Source organism: Gymnoscopelus braueri, assembly GCF_963280865.1.
Source record: "Gymnoscopelus braueri genome assembly, chromosome: 2".
NCBI classification, from domain to species: Eukaryota; Metazoa; Chordata; class Actinopteri; order Myctophiformes; family Myctophidae; genus Gymnoscopelus; species Gymnoscopelus braueri.
Window position 1 is genome coordinate 47,488,897 of NC_137604.1, and position 11,846 is coordinate 47,500,742.

The 11,846-nt window shown below is 40.6% G+C and overlaps 3 protein-coding genes across 3 annotated transcripts; 1 reads left to right on the forward strand and 2 right to left on the reverse strand.

Annotated features, from left to right (window-relative positions):
• Nucleotides 1-1,238: 1,238 nt before the first annotated feature.
• Nucleotides 1,239-6,009, reverse strand: LOC308077310 (THO complex subunit 4-like). Its single transcript, XM_080417941.1, has 6 exons — nucleotides 5,625-6,009; nucleotides 4,442-4,609; nucleotides 4,018-4,165; nucleotides 3,835-3,907; nucleotides 2,864-3,110; nucleotides 1,239-2,305 (listed from the first exon to the last, which is right to left on the reverse strand). Exons 1-6 carry the CDS (start codon nucleotides 5,859-5,861, stop codon nucleotides 2,291-2,293), a joined length of 888 nt encoding a protein of 295 aa, XP_080274067.1. The 5' UTR covers nucleotides 5,862-6,009; the 3' UTR covers nucleotides 1,239-2,290.
• A 902-nt stretch (nucleotides 6,010-6,911) lies between these two features.
• anapc11 (APC11 anaphase promoting complex subunit 11 homolog (yeast)) lies at nucleotides 6,912-8,694 on the forward strand. The gene is made up of 2 exons (XM_080452631.1): nucleotides 6,912-7,080; nucleotides 8,197-8,694. The coding sequence occupies exons 1-2, from the start codon at nucleotides 6,972-6,974 to the stop codon at nucleotides 8,340-8,342; spliced, it is 255 nt and encodes an 84-aa protein (XP_080308757.1). The 5' UTR covers nucleotides 6,912-6,971; the 3' UTR covers nucleotides 8,343-8,694.
• A 990-nt stretch (nucleotides 8,695-9,684) lies between these two features.
• Nucleotides 9,685-11,571, reverse strand: ppp1r27b (protein phosphatase 1, regulatory subunit 27b). The gene is made up of 3 exons (XM_080452472.1): nucleotides 11,074-11,571; nucleotides 10,727-10,877; nucleotides 9,685-10,266 (listed from the first exon to the last, which is right to left on the reverse strand). The coding sequence occupies exons 1-3, from the start codon at nucleotides 11,258-11,260 to the stop codon at nucleotides 10,152-10,154; spliced, it is 453 nt and encodes a 150-aa protein (XP_080308598.1). The 5' UTR covers nucleotides 11,261-11,571; the 3' UTR covers nucleotides 9,685-10,151.
• Nucleotides 11,572-11,846: the final 275 nt, after the last annotated feature.

Sequence of the window (11,846 nt, forward strand, 5' to 3'; positions counted from 1 at the left end):
CAAGGACCCCCCAAATTGATATGCATTATGCCCCATTTGAAAAGATGCTCTGCCAGGGACCCCATACAAGATTTGTTGTTAAAATGTACCCCCCCCACACATTTTTAAAGCTCACGGATGGGGTAAAAGTGGTTGAAATGATTGTGATATCATCTTAATTAATTTAGCTGGGGACCCCCTGGGTCCTGGAACCCACTTTGAGAACCACTGATCTAGTGATTCAGTATGTTTCGATACAATAGTATCTAGCTAAAGTGATTATCAATTTAACTCAGTAGTGATAAGCCTGATTTAACGAAGTTACACGCCTAAAATGGCAAATCTATAAGCTCACATATGGATTTGCCTTTTTTCCCCAACACCTAATTGCCAATTAAACTGTAGACCTAAACATTACAAAATGATTCCATTGAAGATGAAACTCTCCGATGACCATCATGCGTCAGGGAGGGGTTGCAAAGACATCACCTGTTAACCCGTCTGTTCAAAATGATCACAATAAAATGTAAGATAACTGAAAATCTCTACAAGTCAGACCATCCAACCAAGGTCAAGAAGGCGGCAGCAGGTAGAGCTATACAAAACATTTAACAAGCAGCTCTGGTCTCAGTCAGTGCCAAAGGTTAGCAGTCAACCATCAGAAAGAGATTTGATCTGCATGGGAGGTCAGGAAGGGAGAACCCTTTAGATTCAGTATTGCACTCATAGAAGTTTGTCAGACAACAGAAGCAATGTGCTCAGAGCATATGAATCCAATACAAGGTCAAGTTATCTGGCCACAATGGCAGACATGTTTAAAACTTAGACCTACGGTCGACCAAAACAATTATGGTTAGGGGGCCGCTTTGCTGCCACAGGCTTTATCATCCATGTGTTGGTTTTATTAAAATGTGTTGGTCGCAAATTTCCATGTACCTGAATTCCTCATAATACTTGCAAATATGGGGCCTTCTGTCAAAAAGCTAGTTGAACCACAAGAAATATGGCCAAGTTAAGTCCAGACCTTAATCCAGTACCCTCCAGACCCTAACTAGGCAGTTGTACACAAACACAAAATCTCAAAACATTACACAAGTCAATAACTTTAAAAATATCTCCTGTCTCCTAGTGCATCATGGGTGCAATATGTAGACTGATAGTTCCATCTGCCAAAAAGTATTGAACATTGGCTCAAATTATATGCTCACTGTATAATGGCCAATAATGTTAAGGCTTAGACAAAGGGTTATACACACACATTTTACACATTTGTAACGAGTTTAATACAGATATGTACAAGTGGTGCATCACTTCCATTCATTGATACACACCACGATTTCCATGGTTCAACTGTACAGAATTATTGAAAGGACAGAGTCACAATTATGCATGTGATTCACGTCAACTGTCTCGTGATATTTTAGTTACAAAATGGACAAATCGGTATCATTTTCAAGTTTAAAGGGTTAGTTGGGATTTTTGGACTTAAAGCTGTAGGAAATACTTTCCATGAATGTAGTGGTTGCAAAGGTATTAATTGATTGCCTGACTCCAATGGTCAGAGTTCTGGTCCGGTTCTGATGAATATGAAGTAGTTCCGGTAGATTAGTAGATTTGGTGGGGGCCGCTCATGAAAAATAAATTAAAAAAAAACTAGCGTCAGTTGTATTGTTGACCCATTTCTACCATATAGTGCAGGTTTCGTTCAACTTCGACCCCTCTGTCACATGTTACTATTTTTTGTGTCATATTGTGTGGGTGAGTAGGCTGCCGTGGTGTAGTGATTCTGGACACAAAATAATACCATGTGACAGAAGGGTCGAAGTTGAACGAAAGCGGCACTATATGGTAGAAATAGGTCAACAATACAAATGACGCTAGTTTTTTAAATTAATCTATTTTTAATGAGCGGCCCCCACCAAATCTACCGGAACTACTTCATATTCATCAGAACTCTGACCACGGGACTCGGGCAATCAAATACCTTTGCAACCACTACATTCTAGGCAAGTATTTCCTACAGCTTTAAGTCCAAAAATCCAAACTAACCCTTTAAAGCAACGACTTGCACTTATAAAAGAGCATAACGTTTTTTTCCCCCCCAAAAAAAACTAAAACGGTTTCCAAAACATCAGGTAAAAAAGCATTTGTGATATTAAGACTAAGAGAATAAAAAAATACCCCCATAAAAACAAAACAACTCAATGTGCAATTAAGAGTCCATTGAGAGTCCAGAAATCTACAAAAGCTTCATATCCAACCACAGAAGAACAGACGACATGGACTGAAGCAAGGTCCTCAATGAGTGCCCTTAGCTGGTGTCCATCTGAAAAGTAGGAAGAGACAACAAAATTATTAACTATCACACCGCAGGGATTAAAAGCAACTGTTTTTATGTATGCTAGTTTGACCAATTGAAACATTTAACCTTGAAATAAAATATAATAATGTATTAATGTAGGGCAAAGCGGCAGTGTTATATTAAAATTGTCTTAAGTGAGGACCGGCGGGTCATGCTCATGTCACCATATAAGGAGTTTCCAATGCAGCTACGCCCAAATACGGAGTGTGTTGTCTAACCTTAATGTGGTTATAGCATCAGGCACAAACAAATCGGTCTCCATAAATGGGCCCAAAAGGGACACAAAGTGACATATCAGTCGGATCGGCGGTGCAGTGTAGGTGTGCGGGCCGCTACGCAAACTCGAGATGTGAGGGCTGCATAGCGGCCCGAAACTCTAGTTAGTTATGAGCCAAGAGAAAGACCCGCTGGCTGAGCTCTAATAGAATCCAAATTACTAAAATCAGGTATGGCGACTGATAAGTGAATTCATGACATCCCCATCCATCAACATAACCATCATCTCCAACCATATGCCCTTACCTTTGCATTGTAAGCATCCAACTGGGCATCCAGCTCCTCTGCAGAAAGCTGGGGTCTGCTGCTCCCACCTCTTCCTCCACCACCTCTTCCTCCACCTCGTCGCCGGCCTCTGAAGCCGCCACCTCCACCACCGCCGCCACCTCCACCACCGCCTCCACCACCGCCTCCTCCTCCACCACCTTGCCTTGATTCCCTCTTTGGAAAATTGGGCCGCCCAATCCTGTCCCTGTCAAATCCTGTGCTGGCTCTAAAGTGAAGAAGGAAAAGGCACTTGAGCTAGTGTTTCATTAACCACTTTAACACTACCTATTTGGGGCATGTCATAATAGGCAAAGAATAGGAGATCTGCAAGCTCACAATAATAGAACGAGACACGTTGTGAGCCCGACAAACCCAATAATTATAATTGCCATTAAAAACACTGTTCTAGTCTACCAGTAGATCACTGTGATGGAATCTAGCAGTTACATAGCAGACAATGAAACTGCATGTGAAATGGATGATAAAACAATTGCAGAAGCCTACATTGTTTATATTAGTCAGTTCTGTGTTCCTGCGGTGATGATAAAATTGGGCCATCATAAAAGTGTATGGCTTTACAAATAGAACGTTAATTTACAAAGAAACCCCTTTTGTCACAGATTGAACCAGTACATGGGCATTTGTGGTAAAAGGGACAATTTGTTAATAACAAAGCCATCTTTACGGCGCACCCATGCTCCGTTCTGACGAAACTTACTGGCACGCAGCTCAATTTTTTCGTCCCATGTAATCCCAGTCACTAATCAAGTTACAAAGTACTTCCATGCGTTTCTGGTGTTTAACATGATAAACGCACCCGGGACCCATGGTAATAGAATGGGATAAGCACTGAACTGAACCAGTATGTGTCTCCACTCTCCAGGGTATCATCTCTGGTTTTTGGTTGGTGACCCATGAATATTTATACTGCAGAGTGAACATTCACTCACCTTTGTGGTCTGTCCGCCTGTGATCTCTGTGCATCACCCTCTGAAGTTACTTGCTGGATTTTCATGGGACAACCTAAGAGGGGGGGGAAAAAAAAGGTAAATGGTTCATACAGAGACAAGACGGACAGCCTGGCGAAGTTAGCGGTGGAAGACGGAAACCTTTAGAAGAAATAGTGCCCTCACCATCAAGTGGAACGCCATTGTACTGTTTCATTGCCTTTGATGCATCTGCCTTCTTTTCAAAGTGGACATCTGCCGTTCCCTGACTGCGACCAGAACGATCATAGTGCACCGATGTCTTCTTTAAAGGTCCAAACTCTGCAAACAGCTCCTGAAGGGGGGAAAGAGTGGAATCAGACAAATTCACCACCAAACTTGTTTTAACAGCATAATAAGCACAATACATCTGTGCACTCTTATTTCTAGTCAACAAGTAACTGCAGTCAAGCTTGCGCACAATTCCACGCACGTTGGTGTAAATTAATGTTTCCCCTCATTGATCACTCCAATGTGGGCATCACTCCTCGGCGGGATCATTCGAGGTATGGATTAACTGATTTTGTTATGTGACAATTTAAAGGTCGAGTCTGCAGAGTTTCTGAATTACCTTAAGGTCTGCATCAGAGACACCAAAGTCAAGATTGGAAACTAGGAGCTTGCCGCCAACTTCAACGCCTCTTCCTGTTCCCACTGCTGGTCCTCCACCTCCTCTAGTGGTCCCACCAAAGCCTCCATCATACATGTCATGTTGCCATTTATCCGGTAACTCTCGGGGCTGAAAATATTAAAACAGAAAAGAATGCAATCGATTACTTACAGATTCCAAAGATCATAACTCTTGAAATACAAATACTAAAAGAAAAAATGTGCACAGCACAAACTAGCTCAGGGGGTCTTGCCTCCATTATAACCAAAATGTAGACAACTCCACCATGTTTGAAAATACCATTTGGTATGCTTTTACCTTGCCATTTGGCAAGGTAAAAGTAGTCAAGCCACGAGCTACATACAGGTAATAATATACCGTTAAAGATTGTCCCGAATACACAGCTTTGGTAATGATAGTCACTTCTATATATATTGTGTAGAGGAGGTGGAATAGATTTGTAAGGAACTAACGAAACAGACTTTACGCCTTGGTAAGCATTCATTCAGCCAGGAAGAGGGGGTCCATCCTAAAGTGTCTATCAAATCACTGCATCTTGTTTAACTTACTGAGAAAGTATTGAGATCATACTTGCGGATGATCGACAAAGAATCGCCATTTTGTTTCAGGCGAGTTGTGCAATTATTCAGGTCGTGATCCAAATATTGCGGGATAAATTAAATTGAAAAACAATCTTGGTGATACCGAATAAACAACTCGAAAAGTGCCGCGAATCCAGTCATTTAGAACGGCAGGGAGGTTGTTGATACCATTACACACAGCCATTGTTCAACAACAGCTGATCCTCCTCTAGTGTAAATCCAAACACGAGGAGGACATCTTTCTTTATCCCGGCATGTTAACATTTAAAAAAACAAGTCATATTAAAAGCGAACAAAAAACCAAATGTACAAAACATGTACCAACGAGCCATCCTTTAACACACACACGCGTGTTAAAACATCGGAGCTTTTTAACCGACCACAGTTGAACCATGTGTCGGTGTTTGAACCTCGGCGTTTCAACGCAACTCCATTGTCCTCTTGTAGCATCACAAAAGTGGCTACCGCCGTGGTTTAAGAAACAAAGCGACGACGTGTTATTTATCAACTCCGATCCCGAAATCGTTTCTTTCATATCATACCCTGCTGTACGGCGTGGGTCTGTTGGTTCTCTCCCCGCGGCCGAAGTTCTGTCGGCCCCGTGCAGGCCCGGATCCACCGCCGCCCGTCCGGCCTGAACTCCCACTGCGCCTCGATGCTCCTCCGCCGCCGCGGCCTCCTCCTCCTCCACCGCCTCCTCCTCGACTTCCGCGACCGCTGCCGCCTTTCTTCCCCAGCTTGATGATATCGTCCAAGGACATGCTCATTTTATCAGCCATGTTCGATACTTTCTTTCTTTAAATCGCAGCAAGACAAACTAGTAACGGCAGTGACCGTTTTGGCTCGGCCTCGTAGTTTACAAGTTGAGGATGACGTTGATGACCGTAACACACCGGCTGAAGATGCGTGCCTTTAAATAGTGTGACGGAAGGACGGAAGGAAGTGACGACTCCGACTTTCAGCTACAACTTCCGGTTGAAAGATACTGGTATTCAACATAGGGTTCGGGGACCACCCTTGTAAGGCTATGAGGCCACCAGGGGTCCAAATGGACATTTTTTGGTTACATTTGAACAGTGGTGGAAAAAGTACTAAAATGTTTTACTTAAGTAAAAGTATCAATACTGCAATGTAGAAACAAGTAAAAGTCCAGTAATCAAAATGTACTTACTTACTTAAAAGCACAAAAGTATTGGCATCAAAATATAATTTAAGTACCAAAAGTAAAAGTACTCATGCTGAATGTCCCGTTTCACAAGTTACGTCTAAAATGTATACAAATCTTTTGAAAATAGCAGATCTACAAGCGACCGTTGTGAGCTTGTAGATCTGCTATTTTCAAATAGCCAAAGTTCAAATAGGGCTTGAAGTGGTTAATGTATGTTTTGTAATAATAATCCAAATCAGTAACTAAAAACAAAGTTTTCAAATAATTGTAGTGGAGTAAAAGCACAACATTTGTCTCTGAGATGTAGAACACTTTTTAATTAACACCAGTCATTTTACAGTGTAGATTGTTACTGGTATTTTACATTTGTACACTTATATCAGCATTTTATTTTGTATTTGTTTTTTACATGACAGTGGCAACCCACTGTATTTTACCACAAGCTAGCTAATGATGGGAATGTAACCCTCAGATATATTTGTCATGTCAATAAAATAATAATAATATTGAAAAACAGTAATAATATTGGGAAATTAAATAACTAAACACAGTAACGCTAGATGGCGGCGAAGTCTAGTTAGCCCGTGTTGTCTTTCTGTCCTCCGACCTGCAGTTGGCGACGTTCTTCTTTCTCATTTGCCTTTTTACAGAAGAAGCTTTTTGGTGAGTTGTTGTGGCGAAAGCAACGCAGGCTTTCTGCTCTAAAGTAGAACCAAACGAAATGAAGGTAAAGATCAAACAATGGAATGGTGTTGCATCCTGGCTGTGGGTTGCCAACGATGAGAATTGTGGAATCTGCAGAATGCCCTTCAATGGCTGCTGCCCTGATTGTGAGTAAAAACGCCATCAGTTAGCCACTCATATTCTGTCGTTTCAAATAAGGTGTATGCAGTGGTGTAAAGTAACTAAGTATATTTACTCAAGTACTGTACTTAACTACAGTTTTGAGTTTTTTTTACTATACTGGAGTATTTATTTTTTTTGTACTTTTACTTCTACTCCACTACATCTCAGAAGCAATCAGGCAAATGTCATACTTTTACTTAAGTAAAAAATGTGAGTACTTTTTCCACCACTGGCCATGGGCCGGATATTGACTATGAACGTTCTTGGTCATGTCATCAACGTAGCTATCTAGTTTTGTAGGAAAATATTATTATCATTTATATATGTTAGCCCTATCCCAAAGTGAATAGAGAATGTCATATCCATACATACAAAGGGTCTGAAAATATACCTTTACAGTGTCAAAGCAAGTGTCAAAATACTACTAAGAATTGTATGTACAGTTGGAAGGGAATTCATTCAACAAATTAATTCAGCAGTGTGTAAACAGCGCTATGTCACATTGCAACTTGGAAAAGCTGGTTTACAAAACCAGAAATATGTGTGTGGGGGGAGAGGCAAGGGTAGCTTTGGTGTGAAGCTTTTTGAAACAAATATATTTATTGAGGATTTTGCATTCACGTGGTATTAGCATGCTATTAACTTTTGGGGACAAATATTTGCATTTTAGTATACAGAAAGCAGGAGTTTTTCAAATGTGTCCAAAGGTAGTTGCACTGTTGACTGTTCATGTACATATATTGGTACAGGAATACACCTTATGATTAGTAGTCCTTAAGGTGGTTCCATTGGACATCCCTCTCCTGTCACAACAGCTCACAGATCTTGCTGCTGTGTTTGCCCATTGATGTATTAATATCAATGCCTTTATTGCGAAGTGAAAAGTGATTATCTGGTCTTTCTTACTTTATCTCAATGGTTCTAAAACATTTTCATGTCAAGGATCCACAAATTGGTATTAGGCTGTGGATCTCCATTTGAAAATATGATGTACCCCATAAGAGAATATTTCTGTAGTTGGATTAGATTAGTGCATAATACTGTTTACTGTCAGTTGGGAGTAATCACTTCTGTATCTAATAACATGCTTCTTGTTACAGGTAAGGTTCCAGGGGATGACTGTCCACTTGTCTGGGGCCAGTGCTCCCACTGTTTCCACATGCATTGTATCCTAAAATGGCTGAACTCCCAACAAGTCCAGCAGCAGTGCCCTATGTGTCGACAAGAGTGGAAGTTCAAAGAATAACACTACCCCCGAGACAGCAACACATTGGTCTCAATGGTCTGCCTGACAAAGACTCAGAAAGTGCCCTGCTGTTTTGTGTTCACATCTGGATGGATCTAACTGAGACGGGTTTCTGTTTCACACCCGACATTAGCATCCCAAATGCACCTTGATGAACCATTTGGTCACAGTCAACAATAGACTGATCGCTAAGTGCTGTTCGCTGAGGCCTGTTCTTGTTTGCATTTTTCTACCAATTCTGTAGCTCTTTTTTTATGTACCTCTTCAACCAGTGAACCATTTATTGTGTGTCATGCGTTCAGTGGACAGCAGTCATGTAAATAAAACAAATAAAAAGGTAGTTTATTTCTCATTGTTCTCATTGTTTTTACTCATATATAATATACTGGTGATTTAGTGCATCATTTCATTGATTAATTGCTGAATGAGCTTCTGAGGAACTACTCATGATGGAAACCAATCAAATTTTACTGGTATTCAAATTCATTCAACCCCTTGATAGGATTACCTACTCTCTCTCTATTATGTCCTACAGTGATCCAAGAGAGAATGCCAAACTTTCATCCACCCTAGTATTGTTTTCAACCCACTATAATGGGTCGACAGAATGGCTATACATTCATTTAAGTGGTCACCTTTCCACATTAAGTTATGCGTTGTCAAGATTCCCCCACCCATGTACAGCTGTCCTACACCTTTAAATATCTGCACGACAAAGACTGATGTTTTGTATCTAGATACTTGTGTCTGGATCCAGTTGAGACAGGTTTCTTTTCACACTTTTCATTAGCATCCCAATACCTTGATGACCACGTTGGTCAGTTTTGTTTGCATTTTTCTACAACTGGTAGAAAAATGGACAACAGTCATATAAATAAATCAAATAAAAAGTTGCTTTCTAGTTTTTTACTAAGGTCTAACTAACCCACAGACAGGTGATTTAGTGCATAATGTATTGGACTACTCATGATGCACACAAATGGAATTTCTACTGCTATTCAAATTTACTTAACACGTTCAACCCATTGATGGGATTACCAACACATTGTATGCCCTACAATGATTTAAGAGAATGTCAAGCTTTTGTTCACCTTGGTATCGGTTTCTTATGGTTTAGCAGAATGGCTGTAATTTAAATCTATTTAAATCTATCATAGAGCATAGTGTTGGTAAGCATTTTGTCAAATTACAGAGTAAGAATTAATGTATGTGGCTGTGCTGTTCTAAACATAATGTAACTGCATTTAGATCTGTACTGAATCAAACTTTTTTCCTCTAATCGTGTAGTCTTCTGTAATTCTTTGTGTTCTACAAAATGTGGAAGACAGAAAACCAAGAGCAATTTGTTTCTTAAACAACTTTATAGATATAGTATAAAAGTACTTCAATGTACAAACAAATAAATATATAAATACAATTCACTCGAAACAGCAAGAATACCGTTTTAACTAAACCAAAAACATAGAAGGAATATTTATTATTCCTGACGAAAAATGTTGTCGAAACCTCCCCTAGAATTCATACAACACAGTATAAAAGTAGAAAAACCAAATTACAGGAAATGTGTAGAGATTGACAGGGAGAAACCTATACCAATTTTAAAAGTTAATTTTACACTCAGCAGCCAGCAGCCAGTCCTTCCTACAGTCAGTGCTGCAAAGTTCTTGACCTCAAACTGTTGCAACTCACACTTATGAGTAATGAGTATGGTGTCAGCTTTGGCCCATTGCTGAAGAGCACCATGAAGGACAGGGAATTTGGAAGTAGATTCAAGTTGCGTTTTAGGTCATGAAAGGCAGTCAATCTCAGTCAGCCTTTGGTGAACAGCTTCAACAACTTCTTATTTGCCGGGTCGATTAGATCAACTGGTTTCTCCCCGGATTCATTCTCAAGTTGATGGTCAGAACCCTGGGAGAGAAGGTACCTGACAAACGGAAAATAGCCAAGGTTAGACTAAAAGCCATCATGTCCTGCTGCTTGTGTCAGAATGTGTCACGTTGGACAAGTGGACTTCGAGTTTCAGGGAGGTCAAAGAGGTACAAGAATGCTGCAGATATGCCAGCTTCTCTTACCCATGTGACGCAGAAAGGTTTAGCCAATGTGTGGGCATCTTTTGATGCAGTGCTTCCCAACCTGGTGTCCCCCTTCGGGGGCACCAAAGATCACAGAGATGACCTCGTCTGTTTTGAGGTAGTCAAAACATTTTAAACATGCACAAAATCATAACTTATTTCCCTGACCATTTCTAAATAAGTCCTTGATTCATCCCCTGTCTCTACCTGTGTTCTCAGTGTTATATCAGTCCAACTCGAACGAGTATCACAAGTTTGATGACTTGATTGTCTAGCTTTTTTGTATATAAATAATGAGACTAAGATGCTTACTGGGCAATGTCTGGGAAACCATCACTGCAGGCCATGTGGAGAGGGGTCCACCCTTTCTCGTCTCTCTGGTGGATGTCTGCTCCAAACTTGAGGAGTAGCTTCACACATTCCAGGTTTCCTGACAGTACAGCCTCATGAATGGCACCCATGCCTGATGGTAATAACAATGCCAATACCATTAGCTCTGTGCAAAAATGCTGTTGAGGAATGATTCTCGTATTTTCTGCTATTCGGTCAGCTTAACTCCTTACCAATACAGATTTATTTTTTTGCATGTGATGAGCTTAATCCAAAGTGCTGACAGCACAACACAATTATAATCCTGAAATTAATTTATGGTGACTTACCAGAGTGATAGATAGTGTCCAGGCTGACTCTCCTAGATCGCATGAAGCGTCCAATCCTCTCCAGCTCACCCTCTCGTACATAATCCTGGAAGACGATGTCATTGGGGAAACGCACATTGTTTAATGAGCTTCTTCTGTTCTTCTTACAGATGACTGCATTCTTCTCAGCATGATAAAGGGTTCCCATTGCTCGTCTCTGGTAGATCTTAATTCTTTTGTAAAAGTGAAAAAAGTTTCCTCAAAAATTCCAAGTCCAATTCACAAGTCCAAGGTTGATTTTCCACTCTCTATTAAGTTCAAAGCAGCTCGTTTCTGTTCTAATTAACAAATATTTGAGAGATCAGTCTTTTGACAGGAGAAAGATGAAGCAGCAGGCTCTCCTTCAGTGTATATTCAGTTCTGTGTATCAGCAGCAGAGTCTTCTGAAGGCTAGGAACTTCAACTAGACCTCTATATACTCTCAGCTGGGCTATTTTAGGACCCGTCACCTCACAGATCCAGTAACTGAAATTGGAAGATGAGTGTCCCTCTAGCTAGGTCACTCCTACTACCTAGTCATAAGTCCCAGACATATCTCAGATCTAAATCTATGGCAACAGTAACTCATTTTCTGGCATAGCTAGATGTTGACCATTCGAGATACATTACAACAGCAAGAAGTCAAAGAGGTGAGGTAAAGGGTGATGTGGGGACTAGTAAACAGTAAACACCAAGGATACAGAAGATTCTAGTGGGACAGGGAGAATGTGAGATGCCATGACTGGACTTTTAAA

Coding starts and splice junctions, on each gene's coding strand:
- anapc11 (XM_080452631.1), top strand. CDS start 6,972: ATGAAGGTAAAGATCAAACAATGGAATGGTGTTGCATCCTGGCTGTGG. Junction 7,081..8,196: donor CAATGGCTGCTGCCCTGATT/GTGAGTAAAAAC, acceptor TTCTTGTTACAG/GTAAGGTTCCAGGGGATGAC.
- ppp1r27b (XM_080452472.1), bottom strand. CDS start 11,260: ATGGGAACCCTTTATCATGCTGAGAAGAATGCAGTCATCTGTAAGAAG. Junction 10,878..11,073: donor GGACACTATCTATCACTCTG/GTAAGTCACCAT, acceptor TATTACCATCAG/GCATGGGTGCCATTCATGAG. Junction 10,267..10,726: donor GGTTTCCCAGACATTGCCCA/GTAAGCATCTTA, acceptor TCCGTTTGTCAG/GTACCTTCTCTCCCAGGGTT.
- LOC308077310 (XM_080417941.1), bottom strand. CDS start 5,861: ATGGCTGATAAAATGAGCATGTCCTTGGACGATATCATCAAGCTGGGG. Junction 4,610..5,624: donor GACCCACGCCGTACAGCAGG/GTATGATATGAA, acceptor TAATATTTTCAG/CCCCGAGAGTTACCGGATAA. Junction 3,111..3,834: donor CAGGCGGACAGACCACAAAG/GTGAGTGAATGT, acceptor TCTTCACTTTAG/AGCCAGCACAGGATTTGACA.